The sequence below is a fragment of the Prunus avium genome, chromosome 2 (genome assembly GCF_965620075.1).
Source record: "Prunus avium chromosome 2, drPruAviu1.hap1.1, whole genome shotgun sequence".
In the NCBI taxonomy this organism is placed as follows: Eukaryota; Viridiplantae; Streptophyta; class Magnoliopsida; order Rosales; family Rosaceae; genus Prunus; species Prunus avium.
The window spans coordinates 34,915,690-34,939,015 of NC_142285.1; the positions used below are offsets into that span (position 1 = coordinate 34,915,690).

The 23,326-nt window shown below is 34.7% G+C and overlaps 2 protein-coding genes across 2 annotated transcripts; both read right to left on the minus strand.

Moving 5' to 3' along the window:
* Positions 1–5,211: 5,211 nt before the first annotated feature.
* LOC110751761 (1-aminocyclopropane-1-carboxylate synthase 1) lies at positions 5,212–7,985 on the minus strand. Its single transcript, XM_021952265.2, has 4 exons — positions 7,640–7,985; positions 7,408–7,539; positions 7,150–7,310; positions 5,212–6,385 (listed from the first exon to the last, which is right to left on the minus strand). Exons 1-4 carry the CDS (start codon positions 7,811–7,813, stop codon positions 5,359–5,361), a joined length of 1,494 nt encoding a protein of 497 aa, XP_021807957.1. The 5' UTR covers positions 7,814–7,985; the 3' UTR covers positions 5,212–5,358.
* An 11,530-nt stretch (positions 7,986–19,515) lies between these two features.
* On the minus strand, positions 19,516–23,293 carry LOC110751769 (uncharacterized). Its single transcript, XM_021952274.2, has 10 exons — positions 22,963–23,293; positions 22,590–22,848; positions 22,076–22,177; positions 21,890–21,972; positions 21,607–21,723; positions 21,316–21,418; positions 21,120–21,234; positions 20,574–20,786; positions 20,299–20,453; positions 19,516–20,079 (listed from the first exon to the last, which is right to left on the minus strand). Exons 1-9 carry the CDS (start codon positions 23,079–23,081, stop codon positions 20,329–20,331), a joined length of 1,236 nt encoding a protein of 411 aa, XP_021807966.1. The 5' UTR covers positions 23,082–23,293; the 3' UTR covers positions 19,516–20,079; positions 20,299–20,328.
* Between the last annotated feature and the right edge of the window lie 33 nt (positions 23,294–23,326).

Genomic DNA, 23,326 nt, shown 5'->3' on the forward strand with positions numbered 1-23,326 from the left:
GTGCTATGTGATGAATCCTCTATTGCAATTGCAATAGGCTAACCATGTGACCCAAATTCTAATTAAAAATAGAAAAAGTACAACAATTAATTCATTATGCAATGATTGTTCAATAGTTCAATGCAATAGAAAAAAATACAATAATTAATAATTTTTTTTATAAATATATTCAAAATTGGTCTTTTTTTCAAGATCTCTTTGAGAATATTTCAAGGATGCAATTTTTAGTGTTATTAAATTTATCTATTTTATTTTATTTAAGTATGCAAAAAAAAAAAAAAGAATATATAACTATTGATATGAAGCTATTGAACTGTACTATTGCAAGTAAAACTGTAGTTCAATTCAATAAAAATTAAAATAGTTCAATAAATTGAACTACTAAACAACCATCGTGATGCTCTTACGAGGGAATGAAGGAAGTATTTTCTCATTGTCTCTGAAACCCACATGATGAGCTTAATTAATAATTTGCAATAACTCATATACTAAACGAGAGGCATGTGACATTAAGCATAATTTTATTCTTTCTACCAGTTGTCATCCTATAAAGTGGCAAAATGTATATGCACAGGACTGGACTGTATGGCCGTACAAATATTCCTCTGACAAATAATTATTAAATTATGAAAGATATATAAAATAGAAAATGCCCATATACATATACTGAACTCTGAACATTCCTGGAAGTGTGTTTTGAAGGCAACCAAAGATTGAAGACCATATTTCAAAGCAAAATATTTGTTGCAATGGATCTGGTCTTTTCAACTCTCGTGCCAACCATTTTCTGTGGGTGGTTTACATTTTCTAGAGGAATTGAGGATGGCTGAAGGCTTCAACCCAAAGAAATAAAGAGGGCCTCTAGGTTCAATGGAAATGGCTGCTTTTCTAAGTTTCTACCTCATTGAGTAATTAACATACTTGAAAATCAAAGTATTAATTTTTAAACATGTGATTAACGTTTCACTTACTCCTCCAACGCAAGGGTTGGTTGTTTTTCTCACCTATTGTCCAATGCCCACCACACTAACAAACAACTCATAGAATTAAATCCATTTGAAAATGACTTACACGACTTGGCTTTCGTTGAGCCACTGAATTACTTTCATCGTTATATACGAATCAAATGACACTTAATCGTGACTATTACACTAGTCGATGTCTTTTTCACGAGAAGAATTAAGTTGTCAAGTGTTGTATACATTAAGAGTTCGATTTCCTCCAAAAAATTGTTGTCCTAATCTTTGTGAAATTGACAACCATCATCCTCATATCGATACTTATCTTACGCATAAACAATAACCATATATATATTTTGGATGTAAAGGACCAAGACCAGCCAGCCTTATCATCAGTGACTCAGAATGTACAGTAAAATTGTTGTAGCTGGAAACAATATTGTGTCCATCGTACGTCAATGATTCTTACAAATAGTGTACTTACAATTATTCCCATTATATTTCTACATATAAGTTGGTTTTTGCATAATATATTTTTGGGAGATTAACTATTATACTTAATATAGGAACTCAAATTATAAAAAAAACCATATATGAAATGAACTTTAGAAACACACCCAAAGTCCATTTACAACATAACAAGAATGCTTTTAATTTCTTTTAAATTACAAAACTACCATTGATTTCTTAAAACAAACTCAACTCCAAAACCTATTTAAAAAGCCCAAAACACTCAATAGGGTATTAAAGTAATTTAATAATCAAAATTAAATTCAATAGGGCTAACTGTCATTTTTTGGGTTTGTTCATAGAAATTAAATGGTATAAGGTTTATTTATAGTTTTAGTGCTAAGAATAGGTATTTGACTAAATATCTCTATATTTTTTGTGCAATAACTATTTTCCAAACAAAAGAAAATATACAATATATGTGCAATAACTCATTTCCCCACTCGCCATTCTTTGTTTCTTTTGACATACATTATATCCGGGGACTTATAATGAAGTTTTCTAATAGTGTTTGTATTATGGAATTTTAAATTCTCATACATTAAAACTCATGATAGATAAGCACACTCACAAAGTCACGTGAGGAATCCCGGACATCTTGTGGCGTGGTAATTTTCGATACGACTTGTTAAACAATTCGAAATCTGCACGGAAAATTAGTGGATCAATTCACTTAATTAAATTTGTTTAATAAATAGGTGAATTTTGAGTCAACTCATCAACCTGCTAAAATACATATGTAATATGTTTATTAAACGAGTCGTGTCAAAGAAGATATCAATGCTAAAATAAGCAGAGAATCCATTTGGGTATAGTTTCACCATCACAAAGAAAACAACAACACTCAGTTGGACGGCTAGAAAAGGTTAACACACAATTAATAAGGTTGGATTTTGTGGAGGTGGAGCAATGAGAGCATGTGGCAAAATAGACGTGACTGCATGGACTCTTTTAGTCTAAATAATGGATCTTAAAGCCATCAATGGATAGGTGTACTGAAACATGAAGGAAAAGCACTTTCGGTTCAGAAACAAAATCAAACACAAATAAATACATGTCCCTACCCCGGCTCACCTATGAAAATGACCTCGGATTTACGTTCCACTTTGGTTCACCATCAACCCAAATGAAACCCAACAAATATTTATACCATATGCCAAATATCCTTCACCTTCCACCACTTAAATTAATTAGGTGAAAATTTCTGACCTTTGTAACAATAAAAACGAAACATATTTATACACGTATGTATAGTGACAGTTTTATTTTATTTTATTTTTTTGATTAAAAAAAAAAGTTTAGAGAGAGATTGGCTACTCTCATCACCAACGGCAAGGCATATCCACAACCTCGAGCCATAAGAACTTACTCGTGGCATCCAACTGGACAGTTTGGAATAATTAAAATATGGTGCGGGAGCTGTCACATACCCATTATTTGTATCATAATATATAATTAAGCTTTTTGATTAATATGATATAATCTGTTTTAACAATATGCAATGAGTCATTGTTACTTGGAGTTTTCTCAAATTGAGTCATCAATTAAACATGCAGCATTATCATCATAAATTATGTAAAAATATTTTTATTAATGTATGACGATGATGATGTATGGCCATGATTAATCGGTTTGTATTGTCCTGCTTAATGCCTACCCAACAGATCCAACATATGGCTATGATGTCACGTATTGGCCTTTATCCATCACTAATTCATCTAATCTAACTTAATCTAATTTAGCTAGCTAATTAAAGAAACCCATTAGAGAATAACACGTGTATTGTGTACTGGTACGTGTCCATACTAACATAATATTCTATAATTTATCGGATAATAGATTATATATAGTTCAGCTTCCAAAGTCACACAGCATGTATGCGCATGCCTTGGATATACAATTTTATAAACAAAATAGTGGTTGACAAAGTGCCAAATTAATCCTACGCGGCCAAACTTAATATTTTAATCACTCTCTAATTAAGCAGTTCATCACTTGAATTAATTACACATATATCCAAGTCATTGCACTGATTCAAAATATCAATATTCTAGCTAGGGTTAAGTTGTCCAATTTAATTGGACAACCTACAAATATAGAACATTGATCTTAATCACAAAAAACTTTTCAGGGCTGCATTAATCAGCACCCAATTAGTCATTATAACGGGCAAAAACTACCATGGTATACGTTGAAAAGGAAATTAAAAACACAATCAAACCTTAATTATTTTTCTAAACCATCAATTAGATGCACACACTAGAGCTAGCACATAGGCTGAATGTCACGCTACAACCTACGGATTTACGTAACTTTAGGTTAAGACGTGATTCACACCTTAATTATAGAATTTAATAAAAATTATAACGAAAATGTGAAGAAACATTTAAATAAATAAAATAAATATTTCACATAGAATATTCAGCGGAAACAACAACATCTAAAATTTTAAAAATTTTACATTATTTTACAAGTTAGAACTATTCAAGAGTTCACTAATAGAGTAGCTCATTATTCATCCACAAGCTATGTACACAATAAACTCTATAGATATGTCAAAATCATCACAAGCTTTAGATTTCAGGTTCAATACCTGCAAAATCTATTAGGGGGTGAGCGAAACCACAACTCAATAAGGACATAAACCTTTTTACAGGAAATTGATATAATTAAATTAAGTGACATACAATCACACAGCCAAATATCACATTATTAATATTAATGCATGAATGCTTTTCATCTAATCCCGTTAATTCATATAACTGGACAAATAGACATGCACGTCCCATACTATGCTTATACCACTTGGTCCCAAATGCAATTTATATGAACTAACACCCATCTCAATCATCCCATAATTTCCCCTTATGTTAGTTATATTGTCTAACTCTCTATCACCAGTCCCGCATCACCCAATAAAAATCATGTGCACTGTGGGATCCCTGAGATTTGGTACCTACCAAGAGTTAGACTTAACTACACAAAAGATCATATCCATTACTCTCTTTTTCTATCATTATTTTCTCAACCCAACAATTCCAGCCAATTTCCATAACATGGTATAATTATATCTTACAATAATGTAACCATTTAAAACATCGTCAATGTATATATAATTATGCCAACATTGTTTAAATAGTTAAGAATACGTAAACACCCAATAACAAATAATGTCAACCAAACTGTAATACCATGCATAATATAATGCCCACGAAATTTAATTAAATCAATCTCTATAAAAAGGCCCTCAAGAAACCCCCTCTACCTTGACATCAAAGCTTTTGCTAGAAATGTAAGGTGTTTCCCAATTTTCCACCGTATTCACAAATTCAGTCTCCCACTCTTTTTTCTTGACAATTCTATTTCTTTCTACCTTTATTTCTCTCTCACTTTCTATTTTATTTCTTCGTTCTATTGCCTCTACACTTTTCTAAAGAGGGAAATGGAACTTGAAGAAGCAAATGTTGTATTTATAGGACTCAAAGGGCGGTACTATGAGATAACTTCAATGTTTAAAGATCAGCTCCTTATTTCTTAAAGCCCAAGTAGCTTTTCTTTCACTCTAAGTCAAAGAAGGATAAGTAGAAATATCATGAGGATATGTATTGATGACTCAACCATTTATTTCATTGATATCTCATTAGTTTGCAAGTACATAAAACTAGTAAACCAATTTGGCTACCATGCAAGTAATTTGCATAATTGATTGACACATGCTAACTACGTTACCAAAGTGGTATAATTATTATAATTTAATACTTACCAAAGTGGTAAGTAATTGCTTTTAAAAAAATAAAATGTTTTAACCTTCCTAAATAAACTTTTAAGAATACGGATTCTCACACACTGAATGAGTAATCTGACTAACCCCCCTCCCCCCTTATACTTTTTAAGTCTTGGCTCGAACGAGAGGAGAGTGAGGCATTGGTGAGTGAGGAGACATCATGTGTGGTGACAAAACATTAACACCCTCTTGATCAAATCTTCTGGTTGATGATGATGAAAAGCTAAGCCTCAGATTGCTCTTCCAACGCTTAGGGCTTTTAACTTGTACTACTTGATCTTGAGCTTTCTTCCCTTGGCGTACAAATGTTCTGATCCTTTTGAGTGCAACTTCCACAGTCTCGTCATCCATGTTTGCAAAGCAAACCCTAAACCAACCAGGCTCCACGCACTTAAAAGAAGACCCTGGCGAGACATTGAGCCCCACTTCATTCACAATCACACGCCAAAGCACCATCTCACCATCAAATGTTTGATCTTCCAACAGCCTCCTTAAGTCCATCCAGCAAAAAAGGCCGGCATTGCTCTTCAAGCAGTTGATTCCCACTTCCTCTAGCCCCTTTGTGAAAACCCCGTGCCGCTTCGCAAGCCTCTTGGAGCTTGTCTCCAGGAATCTTGCCACAAACTCTTCGTCCAAGAGCATCGACGCGAGCATGTGTTGAGTTTGGGACGACACCAGCCCGAAACTTGACATCTTGCGGCCGATGTTCACCACATCATCATTGTATGAGTAAACTATGCCGACCCTCAAGCCCGGGAGCCCCATGTCCTTGGACAAACTATAGACAATGTGGATTAAATTGGGGTTGCAATTCATGTTTTGTATGACCTCGGATATGCAGGTGTAAGTCGGGGAGCTGAACACTGTAGCTGCATAGATTTCGTCACACACCAAGTGGATGTTCTTTTGGTTGATGAATTCCACAAGGCTTTCGAGTGTGTCTCTATCAAAGGTGGTGCCCAATGGGTTTGATGGGTTTGTTATGATCAAGCCCTTCACGTTGATGTTGTTCTTCTGGGCTTTTTCATAGGCTGCTTCAAGTGCTTCCTTGGTTATTTTGAAATTGTTGGTGCTATCGCAATCAACCGGGACAATTTGGACGCCAGTTCTCCATCCCAAGTCTCGGTAAAATCTGCAATTAGATGTATAAATCTTAATTATGACTGAAACTGATTGAAAGATTAATGAAGAAAAACTAGCTTAGTGACTTGTAATTAACGTTTCATTTTGTGGTCCATGAGTTTGGTGAGCATTATATTTCTATAGATATGAGATTGGAAATTGAAGAGAATTGTAGGGTTTGACATTCTAAGTATAAAGATAGACTTTTCAGAAAGATGAGAAGGAAACGAATTTGGAATTTTGCCCAAACATCCAGCTGTAAACTACTCAGACTAATCTGATAGATGCGTATAGCTTGGAGTCTTAAATGTCAACTGTGGAGTCAAAAGCAACTAATAACAATATTAATATAATATACTCTGATTAGTTATTAATCAACATTAAAATGACTGCAAGTTTGATAAACATTACTATTAGCCGACTAATTATAGTCTAAGCGAGGCCGACCTAATTGTCTCTGGATATGGCAATTCTCTGACCAAAATACTTATTAAAAAATTATTATTATTTTTCTTAGATATTTGTAGTCTCTGTATCTTGGAGGCCAGTTGACTCCCAATATAAAATCCCAAATACATTAAAGATTTCAACCTGAGCAAGTTGTTATCTACCAACTTCTTCAACCTCCAACTACTAGCTACTGCATTGTGTCCACATATTAATTCTCAAATATTTGGCAGAGGGGGAACGTGGTATAATTAGCAAAGTACGTAAACAACTAAAACACAAGATGATATAGACAAATGTAGAAAATAGAAAGGATTTAATTCGTACGCTGGATAGTAAGGAGAGGGGATGAGGAAGGCGTCGCCGGGGTCGGCCAGACAGAACATGACCAGCTCGTTCGCTCCGGTGGCGCCACCGCTCATCACAACCCGGTTCGGATCAAATGTGACTCTACCACCTCTCGCTTTGGACATGAACGTAGCCACAGCCTGAAAATATATATTAATTAAAACCATGTAGTTAATTCATGAGAATAAAAGGTATACTAATCATAAATTAATCCATGCAATACATATATATATTTACCTTTCTGAACTCGGGAAAGCCATGATAATCTTGAAAGATGGCCACGTTCTTGAACTCCTCAACTCCCTCGGGAGTGCAGATGGAGGCTCTGGGGTTTTTCTTAATCCAGTCTTCGATCAAGTCGAAGGAAAGCTGAAAACCAAAACCAAAACAAAAGTAAAAACCCATGCATTTTGTTATTTATACATATAAATATAGGTTTGCTCCATCTCCAAATTTCTCTAGAGCGAACCTGGTTTTCTGCAAGACCCATCTGAATAACCCCCTCGGGATTTTTCGTTGGGTGGAATGGGTTTATATCGTACGCCTTCCACCCATCGAAGTACGGTGAGTTCTCACCATGGCCCTCGCTGGTTGCAATCTTGGAGAGTAACTGGCGATTCTCAGTTGCTGATGAGGAGCCCATTTCTTGGTTCGAAAGAATATTCACACACAAGAATAATATTAGTGGAGTTTTTAGTGAGGTTTGGAATCAAGCTATCAAGTGTGAGGGTAAAGGGTGAGATGGTTGTGGGGATTTATAGGCATGAGGATGGCAGACTGGCAAGCCGAAGGGGAAGCAAAAGTTTTCAAAGGTTTTTTCTTTTTCTTTTTCAAAGTTCAACTGTGGAAAAACCGACCCTCAAGAATGGAAATAACAGAATTTAATTGTGTTGCTATTGGTCAATGGGGCGTAATTGCTTGCGTGTTGTACGTTGATATCCATCCATATCCACGTGTACACGAGTAGTGTACCTGTTGGTGGTCCTCACTATTTTTCCCATGAACTTCGTTTCAGTTTACATATCACTTGGTGTTACCGTTTCACACAATAAATATATACAGACCTACTCTAAACCTTATTTTTTTAACGCTTTAAACATATTAACATGTATACAGACACATATGATGAACGTATTTAGTATTAATATATTTTTTCTTCTTGCAATTGATGTGTGGTTGGTTGTGTTCTTCCTAGGCAATGAAGCTTCCCAGAAGCACCATGAGAGAGAAGAAAGCTTTCGCTGTTGACTAGATAGAAGTAAACATGAGAACATTTTTAATTTGGCCGGTATTTGGACTTATATGCACAAGACTCGCACATGTAAGAAAGTCTCAAAATCTAAAGGGCACAGCTATTTTCCTCTACGTTTCCTTTTCCTCCACGGTTTCTTGTGAGAGTCCCAAGTTTTAGTTTCAAAGTGTCCCACAAATTTTGCCTATTTTGGTTTCCACGTTAATGAGCTCAGTTTGCATCACATTTACTTCATTTCTAAAAGTGCTGAGGGAATGCAATTACTTCATTTCTAAAAGTGCTGAGGGAATGCAATTACTTCCCGTATAGTTGGGAAGACTTAATTAAGCCACATCTCAAAATCGCTTCTTCACGCGGTCCCAAAAAGCTACTGAAATTAAACGCAGTCTGTTGGGGGGTTGTTACTCTATAGGGATGTACAAATTTCAAAATTTCGATCCGAAAGACAAACATGTACGCCCAAAAGTAGTATAGCACCAACTAAGGAGATGATTGTCTATTTGACTTTAGAGGAAATTGTCACTCTTATTAGTCCTTGATTTTAACCATTAATTCCTTTCACATTTTGTTAATACGGGTATGTGGCCAGGTACTTGATACACTAATTTCTGATTGCTTTGTGTATGTATGTATTGGTTTGGTCCGTATTAGTATAGTTCGAATTTAGCATGTCACCGATTACTTTCCGACTCAAAATGTTTACGTGTTATAATCTTACAATGAGCAGAAGTGGCTCTCGGGTAGTGCAAGTGGTGCTACTGTACAGGGGGGCCCCCGAAAATATTTTACTTGGATATTATATATATATATATATATTCCAGTGCGCAGCACATTGACACAAGCGTGTGTTTGGCTGGTTTTGGTTTCAAGCGCATTTCTCTTCATTTAAGGTCTTTTCGAGTAGAAATAAAGTCTTTGGGTGTGCATTTTTATTCTTTACAAACTTTTTTTTTCTTTGTAAAAACATTTATATGACCAACTAACATAACTCACGTCTAGGCATATGCATTTTTTTTTTAATGAACAAAAGTTTAGGGGGAGGGGAGGCTACCTCGTCCCAGGGCCAGGGCATACCAAGGCCTCTTTGAGGACTTACAGAGGAGAGGTCTTAACCCCATTTTTTGGTTTTTACAAATTAGCCACCAAAAAGAATTGTCAGTAACGGAACTCGAACCTATGCCTTAGATAGCGAAGATTTTTTAAGAAACTATATATGAAGGTTTGAAGTCACAACCATGCTAGAAAAAAAAATCAAGCATAGTATAAAATATCGATAATATCGACGAAATATCGAGGATATTATCGTTTTTTCGGATCACGGATATTTCAGAACGTATCCATACACATATTGTATAAATATTGATAATATCAGAAAATATCGATGTCGATAATTTTGCTCACACTTCAGCAATATTTTGTCAAAATATCGCTATAATATCGAAAATATAGATGTAATGAATAAAAAGGGAAAAAAAACACAAAGGGGATTCAAACCCTTGCCATTTCACTCCAACAACTTAACCACCATGTTGTTTATGTTTTTGTGATAATATGCTAATATGTATATTTATATTGTTTTGTTTTGAACTGTTTTTGCAAGAATCAGATTTTAACATGAGAATGTGAGCCTTTGACTTTTCCTTTTGGGATGGAATCGAGCGGCTCATATGGACCACTCTTCACAATACACTTATTCTACACATAGAGATGATGAAGATAGTGAAAATTTTGAACCTCACAGGAACTCTATGTGGTACTAAGTCACTCATGTATCTTACCATGCTATGTATAAAGTGTAAAATATTGTAGTAAATCATTATATATAAATGATTATGGTGTGTTTAATCTTCTTTCATTAATTACTACATATTTTATACACTCACAGTATTTGTCAGCTCGCTATATAATCAACTTAAATCAGTTAAACCCATCATGCAATGCATTTCCTTCCATTTTTTTTTGTGTGGATAAACTAATAGATAATTGACTGAATAAACAACCTTCAAAGTTTTCAATAAAAATTTCCAAGTTTTTCTTACAATTTTTGTGGTTTTTATTCAATTTTTATCGATATCGATAATGTCCCGATATTTTCATCGAGTTGGCGTAATGAACTTAATCATGGATAATTGTGGCTACATTAAAGCCAAAATCATCGAGAAGAGAAAGGCTTTAGTGGGAAAGTCTGAGCACACATTAATGATCCTATTACATACACAACACCTACTTTTATTCTGTTATTTTCATCTAATTCACATTACAGACTGCCAGATTAAGTATAGGGAGTTTCACTAAAACACCCAAAATGGGGGCTGAAATTATAAAAAAAACCCAACACCCAAAACACTTTATAAACACACCCAAAACCCATCATTACACACACTCAAAACCCATTTATAAACACACCCAAAAAATATACAATTGTTGACTTTGGGGTTGATTTTGGGTGTGTTTATATGTTTAAATAGTGTGTGGGTTTTTTTTTATAAATACACGTCTAGGATTGGGTTTATTTATAAAAATCTATTAAGTATATTGTACTATCCATCATATTTCATATTACATATATGCTCTTGATTTAATAGTTTTTTTCTTCTCAATATTATTGCAAGAAAGTCTCGGTGTTGACTAGTGATTATCTAATACAGAAGGGTCTACTTTGCGAGAAAGTTTTGTATGTTTCGAGTACACCAGCTGGTGTACTCGAAACATGCAAAAATTACTCAAACTTCGCATGAGTTGCGTGAGGTTTTGAGTTTGATTGTCGTTACCACACTTATTATTATATTATTATCATCTGAGTGGAGGTACTAATTATAGATAAACAATTTGTGATATATATATTTATATATGTGGGGAGATTCTCTAATAAGTATTTTATGTTAATAATTGGTTACATATTTCTAATCTTGGTCGTTGGATTGCATTCATTAAATGTGTCGGTTGTCTCTTAGATGTAATCCAACAACCAGGATTAGAAGTATGTAACCAATCCTTAACTTGATACTTATTGGAGAATGCCGTTATATATATATATACATAAATTCTCCTATGGACACATTTGGACGTTATTATCATGCGGACGCTACGTATTTTGTACTTACCCTTCCTGCTTTCCTGCGTGTTTACAATAGCATCCGCACGATAATAACGTGCGGACATCCAGATAAGAAAATAACTGTATATATATTACTTTTCTTTTAAAAATTTCCAACTGCTAAGTCAAATTTGAGAGATTAATTAAACACAAAAGCTCATTAATGGAGTGTCCAACTTTGCATTTGCTTTGTGAACTATTGCGAAGTAAAAGTTGAAAAGGAAAGATTAGGAACACTATTATTAGTGTTTGGACACAAAGATCTCATTTGACCTTCTTCGCTATTTCTCTTTCTTTGAGCATAAGTTTTGCAGATTGATGGGTTGGTGAGAAGCTTTTACATATATATATACTCAATTCAAATGTCTCTCTCAGCAAATTTTTATGGACTCTTTTTTATAGGTAGCACGGGTAAAAAGCCTAGCAAGTCTATTGGGTATAAATAAAATTGACCTGGATCAGATTACTTAAGTATTATAAATTACTGACCATCCAGAATGATGCAATTCCTAACTAATCACCCTATTGTTAGAAATTAATCATCTCCAATACTGATATCGGTGGGCTGAACCATAGATTGATTGAAGGGGTTTCGAGAATTATCAAAATGCGTGTTCTGCAATATTGAACTAACTCTACTAACTCTAGGAAGACTAGTTTCTTTATTCTTTATTGGAGTTTGATCGCTAAGACAATTGTGAAATGAATTGTAAATTCAGACATCACTATGTCGACTTCTGCTTATTTTGTGAGCTGAGTTGTGGAGCCGATTCATAAAAAAGAGATTTAATTTGCCTTTTTTCTTTATTTATTATTATTATTTTTTCTGAATTCTTAATTTCATGGCAGATTGGTATATATTAAGATCCACAATATAACTAGTATCACCATGATGTGAAAAAAAACAACTGAGGTGGTAAAAAAATCAACATAGGTGAGCATGCTATGTGGCTCTATGTAGAATTGGATGGATAGACACAAAAGTGGGACCCAACTTGTCTTTTAATATATATTTATGTCAAAATTGAATTAGAATTTGGACCCAACTTGATTTCGATAGCTTTGAAGGAACCGTGATCATATCATCAGTCTAAACGAATCAGCTTCCTTAGTTTTTATTGGAAAAGACAAACAGTCAACTTGAGCCTGGGTGTTTGACTTCTCGGTCAGCCTAAGCTAAATTCTACTAGGCCGTCCACGTGGGTCTGCTGCTCCTCTCCTACCCTATTATTCTTTCTTTTCTCGTACGCTAATGATGTCACGCGCTAATCACTGTTGGGATGCAACCGCAAGATGCCACGTCATCTTGCAACTCAAACATCACTTCACGCGGACATAGACACACCAACTTTCTTAAAAGAGTAATGCTACACTTATCACATTTTTATTCCATATTACTATATCACAGAATGTGACATGTCTAAATAATATGTCACATCAATTAAATCAATAAAGTGTATTTTAATTAACAATGTTTTTTAAAATGTTAATAAATTATAAAATAAAAGAAAATGTTAAATAAATTTAATTAACGTGGCTATTCATCTCATCTGCCACATTACAATATGTGAGGCATTATTGTTTTTAAAATATTACCATGTCAATTTGTAACTAATAATTACTGAAATAAATTGAGGGCCGATTACAATGTGTGAGGCATTTGCATTGCAATTGATTTGAGCACGTGACTTTTGGACACTCAATAATGAGTAAAGAAGTCGAGGGCATTAGGGTTTAGACCTAGAATGTGCTAAGTCTAACTGCGACATGTATGTGTCACACAATTCATCATTACATAACCTTAATCGGAGATTCAGAGCAACAAAAATGGAAGTTGTCATGTGGTGCCCCAGACATCAAAACAACTTTCAACAGACAACCCTCATTCATGCTCTAATAAAATCCAAGGAACCGTCAAGATCAACATACTAAAACTTAATCAGACATTTTCGTCCTTAATTGGGGAAAACAGTTTACCCAGGAACATGTTAAAACCGTCCATTTGAATTGTCCTTGTGTTCCCGCAATGTTGGACCACAATTAGGAGCTTCACTTACGTATTCGCAACTCCTTGTGGTTCACATGATAATTAATTGACACGCATATGAGTCTCATTGTCCAATCAGTTTGAATAAACGGGTTTCACAATGTTATATATAGACACACACCATGAACACCTAAACACCATGATCCTCATTGCACATGCATAACAAGTATGTTACGTATTCGCAACTCCGTCATCATTGCATGCTCTAATAATACGATGAGCTTATAATTCAAAACCAATTGAAAATAGGTAAACAGATCCAAGATATCTTATATCGTGATGATATGCTTAAGGCTTTGCTTTCTCAAATGTGAGATCTATATCTCAACTTATACATCGTAATAAGATGTACTTCTCTTACACTCTCTTCCATGAATTTCTACAATCTATATATACATAGATATAGCCATGATACTTAACGCGTACAATACATATATAGTTAGACACACTAACGGATCCAGGAATTTTTTGGCCGAAGTGCAATTTTGAAAGGCTAAAAGCTTTTAAGAAAAATGACAACCAAATATCCTTATAATTTAAACAATACCAATGTCATTCGTAATTTATATTAAAAAATAACATTATAATTCATCTTCAATTGTTGTCGATGAGGTTTCGTATCATGAAAATGTCGCATTATATTTTCAAGAGTGGATAAAATAAAGAGAGAGCCAAATCAACCTCTTCCTCCAAAGTATGCTAATGATCATACGAATACAGAGAGAGTCAAATAAAAAAAAACATATTATTAAAAGAAAAATGAAATTGGTTTGACTTTTCTTGAAGAAGAAAAAAAAAAGCATGTTTCATATGTTTTTTTTTTTCTAAATTAACTAGTTACTTTGGAAGTTTGATCGATTCAATATTTTCTTTCTTGGCACAAGACTTTATCAACAAATTAGTTTTTATAAAAGACCGAATTCTCTCCACACAAAAAAAAAAAAAAAAAAAAAAGGATGAAAAAACCTAACTAGACGTTAAAAAATTATGAATTTGATGATCTTTTTACAAGGACTTCGATTGGTGTAGTGGGGATGGAAAGACTATCTCAAAAAGGAACTTCTTTTATATAAATTTTTTTTTTAAAAAAAAAGGGAACTCTCCTTATTGAAGGAGTTTCCTCTTTCTTTTCCGTCTACAATACCAATCTTTTATGGCACATGCAATGCTTGCGCATCTGTAGATCCGCCACTAAATAGACACATACGTAAACAACGTGTTTATTTTATATTTTGTTGAGTGAAATTCAAGAACGTGTGACAATTAGACTCGTATGCTCTAATGCTAATATTAATTTATGGAAAATGCTAGGGAGACCAACTTTAGATACCAACTTATGTACCAATTCTCTAATAGAGTGTGAGACCCATTGTATCGGTAAGCTCCACCTCTATTAGAGAGTTGGTACACAAGTTGATATCTAAAATTGGTCTCCCTAACATGACCCTTAATTTATAAGCTCGAAGTGACCGAAAATGTTACCATAAATGTGTGTGGTAGGTCAGTATAAGTGTGGTCCACACCCCATAAAAGCACACATATAATGTACATCTTTACGGAGACCAGTGCCAAGAGACCAGCATGAAACCAAGAAACCTTGAGCTAGCCAGCTAGCTAGCATGCCTGAGCCATCATGTGCTATGAAATCTCAGTCTTCTCGTGCCTTTTCCAATTTTTGCTTCTTAGACCCAAAAACCATTCTTCCATTTTTCCCGTGTCCTTCAGCTTTATGTGGTGACTTATTTGCACAATAAATAATAATAATGCAGTTTGAAATTTTGAGTCCACGAGAAAACAACGAAATTCAATTCCCGCGTGCTCTCTCATCTCATGCATGCATATGTATGAACTTCAAGAAGCAAATCAATTTATATTCAACAACACGCGAACCTGTTACAGTTATGACGACCAGTACCAAACAAAATCAGATCGCGTATCAGCCTCCAAGTCTTCTCTTCTTCTTCTTTTTTCGTGTATCACGTTGATTAGAAAAATATCACTAAATAATGATTAATTGATCAACGACAAATTCATATTAACATTCTAACTTGTTATAGTAAGTACAAATAAAGTAATGATTCCACGATGTATATTAAGTTTACATGTTTCCTCACGTGGAGAGCCCTAGATTTGGAGTCATTGACCCCAAGCGTTTTTTTTTTCTTTCAGTTTTTTTCCCATTTCAAATAGACTTTCAATTTACTATGAATATATCATATAGAGTAGTAGTGAAGCTACCTAAATATAAAAGTCATGAAAATCACGTTCTATGTATGTGCTGCACGAAAACAATCTCGATTGACATAGCTTAAGTTGTCAAGCAGTAGTGAAGCTAGCTTCGTCTTTTTTTTTTTTCTTTTTTTTTCTCTTTTAGGGGAAGGGGGCATTTTCAAAATTCTGTAAACAATTACATTTAGGTTTTTTTTTTTTTTTTTTGGGCTCAGAAAGATGAAACAATTACATTTAGTTTTGTAAATCTTTTAAAACTCCTAAAACTTAGTAATTATATTTCTGTTTATATATTTAGCTCATCCAGTTATTGCAGGATTATGTCCATTAGGTTATACATTTTACAAGCTGAAGCCTTTGCTTTTAAACAAGCTTTAATTTGGGCAACAAGATTAAAAATTTTGCAAGTGGAGATTGAGGGGTACTCTAAGACGCTTATACAAATCATCACTAAACAAGTCAATATATCATGAAGTTTACGATCACTTGTAATTTTTTTTGGCTATTTCTCGGGAATTTCAATTCCATGACTATCAAGCATGTTAATAGAGAAGTTAATATATATGGTTGCTGATCAGTTAACTAAAAGAGGGCATCTCATGTGGATGTAATTACTAGAATTTACTTTGATATGTATGATGCTATGATCAGGGGCATCTCATCTGTAATGTATTTATGTTTTTTTTAAATAATAAAAAAGTCTTTTACAACTCTAAAACATATCTGTCATTAAATAAACAAAAAATATAGATAACTTTCCAACATATTTGTCATAATAAGAAAACAATTATCATTAATTATTACAGAATGGGTTTTTCCTTGCATGAAAAGCATATTTAGATTCCTTTCTTCAATTTTCGGTTCTTGGAGAGGTGGCGGTGTATGATAAATGTGCTGTCAGAAACTCTTTTGTTGGTCAGAAGTGCTGTTAGAATCAAAGTCAAACCGTTCAGTCTAATCTTTTATACTGAAGGGACTGCAAACTGAGCTTCAAGTTTGGTCCGGGGGTTGGTGTTTGACAGGGATGAGGGGAGAATAGGTGGGTTACAGGAAATAGGGTGTCAAGTCATTTTACAAAGAGGTAATTTTGTTTTTAAAATTTTGAAAATAAGATGAATGGGGAAATAGGACAGGAGTGGAAATAGCAGCACTCTTTATAAAAGATTGGAGTTCTCTAAAAAAATAATAATAATAAACCAAGAAAAAAAAAACAGGTGGAGACATAATTCTTTTTTATGAATTTGATGATTTTATAGACTTGGATTTGTGGGAATCTCTCAAAAAGGGACTTTTTTAATTTATTTAAAATATAAAAAAAAAGCAAAATCTTGTTAATAGAAGGAGTTTCCTCCTGTTCCATCTACAATACGAACCTTTTTTTATTTTTATTTTCCTTGGGTCAAAACGACGCGCAACAAAGGAAAGCGCTATGAGGCCTTTTGTCGAACAGGTGGTGTGCACAACTAGATTGAGCGGAGGTGCAACTTCTTGGCACCTGCAGTGCTTTCTCCAACAAAGGGAGGTACAACTGCATCTCTATAGGTCTGCCACTCATAACTTACGCAATGCATGACATACTTCATGCAAATCACTTGCTTTACTCATATGTGTACCTTCGTTTAATCTACACACTAAAAATCAAATCACTAGATCAATTCCACATGCACAATTCTATAAACTAAACTCAATCAATATCCAAAATAATTAAGATGGATGGTATACATTATTGCCACCAATGTGAATTTGACTAAACTACTGGAATCTAAAAATCTCATACGATAAAAACTCTCTACTTTTCATTAAAGCTCGCTTTTTGACATGCACGCGCTCACGAATAATTGACTATTTAGCATATTAGAAGAATGCAATTCCAATTATAACCATATACGATTATAATTTATAACCATGATAATCTCAAAGACATTTTTTGCTTTCAAATTAAGGCTACAAATACTTGGTTTATATAGGAAACAAATCTTGTTCAGTCTCTATCATCATCTCTCATCTCCTTCTCTATCTTTATAGTTCAAAATGAAACCAAAAACTAAATCCGGACTTTTAAATGTCTCTTTCATTTACAAGTCGGAATTTTTATAGGATAAGTGGCAGCATATACTAAATAAAAAAGATTTCGTGTCAATTTGTCTAGAGACATAGCAGATAGAAACATACGACTTTTGCTTGCTGTCTTTGACAGCATGCACAGACTGAGACATATACGTATCCACAAGCTCACACGAAATCAAGATCATCTTTGTGTATGAATATAGAATAGAGCTTACTTTTAGGGTTTCTAACCCAAAAACAACGATTTAAAGGTCTGAACATGAAGTGGGTCAAAGAGACAGCAATCAATTCTCACGGTGGCTTTAGGACTTGCTTTAAAAAAAACATTTACAATCTGGCCAATCTGGCCTCTGGGTGGGTGTTTAATTGGACCCGATTCTTTGGCTGTCTTCCATTACCTTGATATTGTTTTCTATCTTTCCTATTCAAAAGTCTTGAGCTTCCCTTCTTGACACCTGTATGCATTTGAAAGGGAAACTCCTTTTAATTTCTTGAGCGCCAAGGATCTTTGTGTTTGTCTGGAGAGAGAGAGATAGAGAGAGAGCTCTTGTCAATTGGCAATGAAAAAAGTCAAAGAGGCCAGAGTATAATTTGTCCTTTGATAAAAATACATAAATAAGATATTTAAAGGATAAGTAATTGTAAAGACATTATCATATTGTGATGTTGGAATGAACTGATAACCTAATTTATTTATTTTTCACTCTGATTCTATTTCTAATTCTAACCTTTTATTTATTTTTTGGTTGTTTAAATGGAGAGAATGAACCCTTAGACATAACCTGATTTTAATGACCCATTTTTTTCTCCTATTCTCACCACTTGGGCTAACCCCAAGAACTTCTAATTCTAATTTATTTTTTTCCAACCAAAAAAGTGGATTAATACATTTTATTTCTATTTTCAATCCATTCACATTCCACCAACCAACGACTAGAACTATAAATTTAAGTGATGAGTGTAGTATTGCTCATTGACCCATTAATTTTTTTTTTAAAAGTACACACAGCAATCTAAATTAGGACAGAAAATTTCTCACACGCATACAACTATGATGCCGAGACATCTCATTTGAAAGTTAAAGCTCTTTTCTCATTGGAACTGACCCAATAACTAATTTAATAAATAATTTATGGGTCAAAAGTCCCATCAAAAGCAAAAGTAAATCGTACAAAACAAAACAATAATATGATTGGTCAGCAAAGCACTTTAAAGGCTTTTACAGACGGAAATTATGGAGAGGACTATTTTTTTCACCCTCGGTATATATTTGCAAGCCGCCCACGAATAGCATGGGCTGTAAAAAAAAATCCACAATCAGCGAGCGGTATTTTGAATTGAGCAATCCAAATTCCAAACTGGGGGCCTGGGCCCAAAAATAAAATTATTGAATTTATCCAATTTCAGTCTTGCTTTCCTTCCCCAGACAATAAATAATTGAAGGTTGTAAGAAATTCATGCAGGACCTGCCTAAACCAAAGAATTATCATGTGGAGAACGTTCAAAACTGTTGTGCTGTTTGTGCCTAATGGTAGTGTTATAAAATTACATGTGGGAAATACCAATGGGGTATACCTTAGTTGGTTGAGCTTTTCCATATATATTTTATTTAAAGTTTGAAAGCTCTTCCACCTCTATCCATGTGGGCAAAAGTTCGATACTCTAGGCACCTACTGCCCTAATCACTTGTACTAAAAAAAAATTACATGTGGGAAATTGTCATAAAAAAAGGGCAACGGGTTGATGCCATAGGCCTCTCCCATTCCTAATTTGTATATGCAATCACAACACATATTGGAAACTTAATCATCACTCATGCATGAAGCTAGATTTACAGCATTTCCCTTTATGGACTTCGAGACCTTGGTTCGAAAAAGGGCAAGGGGGTTTTCGAAGAGCAGAGTGGGGGGATGAAGTGTTTTAAGGGGTTAAAACAAAGTGGTAGAAGAAAAAACTAGTCTCAGACCACCAAATAGAGCAAGGAAAAGAAGAAGAAAAAATCACCGTCGAAAATGCCAAAGATATTTGTCTGCAAAATTGAAGCAGCAACTGGGCCATAATGCACAAGCTGGGTGAACCTTTGTGCAAGACACTACATTTTCAACTGAAGAAACAAATTCCAAGTGTTCTATTTGCACGCACCCTTGGGACTGCAAGCTATTTGTCCTAGCTCAGTACTTTCACCACTTTGTCCCTGGTGAATTCTCCTTTTTCATCCTGCAAAAGTAAAAACCTATGATTTTAGTGCATATGGGCAAAAACGATCAAATAACTCACTCGCTTTGAAAGGGAATCTGATTAACTCTGGCAAAAAAAAAAAACAATAAAAAGGAAAAGAAATAAGAATAGCCAATATCAGTCTGAGAAGGCATTTAGACAAAAGTAAATTGAGTGAAAACTAGCAAATAAACCACCACTGTAAATTGGTTCAGAGACCTCAGAACTTTAATTAAACCACCTCTTCCGTCAGCTTGTACAGCTTGGATCTTGTGCTATTGCCGATCTGTTCTTATGCTTCCGCTTGCACCATTTACCTAAATATCTGTTTGTTCCATCAGGACCAAGCAAGCCACCAGAAAAGCATGCATCCCCTGCATTTTAATGAGGAACACAAAAATAAAGTTACATTTCATATTGTAATGTTGTTCAGGTAAATGTAACTTATTTCATGCTGTACTGCCCAGCCAAACTCAAAATGAATTCAAGTAAACCTGGTCTGGGAAGTGGTTGTGGGATAGGAGATTTGTTTCTGATGTTCATCATGGGTTGAACTTGTTCATCGTCATCAATAATCACAACATCAGCAATATCAGCAGCAGGAGTCTTGGCAGTATCGGCACAACTACCAGTTATTGAACCCAACGGCTCAACCAGATTGCTCAGTCCAAGAACTGAAGTTTCTTTCTTTCTATTAGAAGCTGCCTCTGACATTAACCAAGTACACTTATGGTTAGCAACATCCAAGCAGGTATTTTTTTTTTGAATTTGGATTTGAAATTCCATGCACAGTTGTAGAAAACTTTGAAGCATGTCATCTACTGAAGAGTAGGCATCTCTTACTTTATCATGAGCACTGATATTTGTAACATCTTTAGCACCATTTGGATTTATATGGTTAGTGAAATTGAAGTTTTAAGTTGCCCTATGATACAGTAGATCATTCTGCAAGCTTCCATCCTATCCAAATTACATGCGAGAACATACAGATGTTTTCTTTGATCTTTAAATGAAGTGCTGAGAGACACAGTTAGACTTACGATTTACACCGTGCTGAATAAATCCCCCACCTCGAGTTTTCTTTGAAGCTTTTAAAGCCCTCAAAACTTCAGTATTCTTAACTTCAACAGCAGTCTCCAATTCTTGTACCTTTGTCTGATAATGGCCAAAAAACCACTAATTCAGGAACCGCTCCTCAAATAAGGTTCACATAGGATCATCTCATCACAAACTTACCTTCAATTTATTTATCTTTCCTCTAGCCTTCTCTAGCTTTTTGCTGTGACGAGCTTCTTTCTGTTCATGAAGATTGTATTTGGCCATCAATTCTTTGTAATTCCTACGAGAAGTAGGTATCGCAAAGAAAATAAATTAAAACATGAGAAAGAAAAAAGGTATACATAAGTTAAATGAAGAGGTGGCTACCACTTCAACTTTATTTAGATAAAAACACAAAAGTAAATGTCAAACAGTTTGCTCCATCCATTGAAATCAACTAAATTTCAAAGTAAGATATATATGGCTGACCTATTAGACATCACCAAGGACGTTCTTAGAACATCTATTGTGTCTTTGTTGTTGGCTCCATTACCAAGAGCTGCAATCTTTAAAACATCCTCTTCATCCAGATCTAGATCAGATACCCTGGATTGCAACTCACATAACCATGTTAGGAGCAGAAAACGAAACAGGTCATTGAGAGATTAAGTAGCCTATACTAGCCTTCGGGCTTTGGCTCAAGCAAATTTCTGAAACAAAATAGTAATAACCCATTAAAAAAAACTACTTGCCGAAGTGCAAAACCACTCACAGTTCAACTGCTGCAAGCTCTTTGTCCAATGCTCTATTTCTTTCTTGCAACCTCAAGCACTCCAAAGTCAATTTATCAAATTCCTACGAAAAAATTGTCCAAAACTTCATCAGCTTCTTTTTTTCTTCTCATAATAAATCTACATAATTTAAAAATATATTTAAAGAAGTACAGCTAATAGCTTACCTTAGATTTCATATGAAACAGCTGTTGCATGGATGTTTGTTGTTTCAAGGCTTCATTCTTTAATTCAACTTCTTTTTTTACCTGCTCCTTGGATAGATAAAGCTGAAAACCACATGAACACAAAGCAAGCTTTTATAATCTTGCACAAAATGAACCACTGAAGATCCAGAGTTCTTATATTTCTATCTTGCACAAAATCTTGAACAAAACGGGCTTTGGTTTTCAAGTTTCCTTTCAATGTAGGAAAATGGAAACAAATTTTGGCCATTTTATTTCCAATGTTTTAAATTCCTCAATTAAGCTAAACTACCTTATCAATCAGAGTATAATGCAAAATTACAAATCGTCGAACAATCAAATTCAGCATGTAATTATATTGCTTTATTTAAGTGGAGTAGCAAAACTGAAACCCCAATTAACCAAACTTCCTAATCCTACTTTCTTTTCTTAGTTTTTCCCAAGATTTCTCGGAAACCAAACAGAGCAAAATGAGAATCCAGTACATTGCACATACCTCCTGATTGAGCGCTTTGACCTCCTTCTCCTTACCCTCCAAAGCCGAACCGTGCCCTAGCGCCATGGCCTCCAACCTTCTCACCTCTCGACGCAGCGCCTCGGAATCTTCCTCGCGTTCGATAACCGGCCTCTGAGTGAGACTCGAATCACCCCATTGAAAATAAAGCCGAGCGACGTCGTTTGGCTTGCAACTTTGTTTGCACACCGGGCAACTGTGCTTCTTCTTGCTCGCATAGTACCCGAACCACTCTTGCAGACTAAGGTTTTACAGACAAAACGCAGCGTTTGAAGCATTAATTTTCAAGAAATGCATACATAGAAATTATAAATAAATAGATAAATGAGAGAGAGAGAGAGAGAGAGAGAGAGACCAGAGCTCATGGAAGACATGGCCGCAGATGGAGATGACTTGGAGATCCTCAACAATGGGATCGAAATCTTTGTAGCAGAGTGAGCAAATGGTTTTGCTAAAGGCGTTGCAATTCACCATCTCTGTTGTCTCTACCTCTTCCTGGGGTTTCAGCGTTTCGCTTTATTTCTCTCATGATTTTTGTCGGGAAAATGGAGCGAAATTTTAAAAAGGCCAAAAAAAAACCGAACTGAGCGGGAAGATTCCTTTTTTTCCAATTTTTTTTTTCAGAGAACTGAGCGGGAAGAAGATGGAAGAGGGTAAAAACAACGATGAGTGTTACATGTTGGAAAATTATAGAAATGCCCCACAATTATATAATTTCT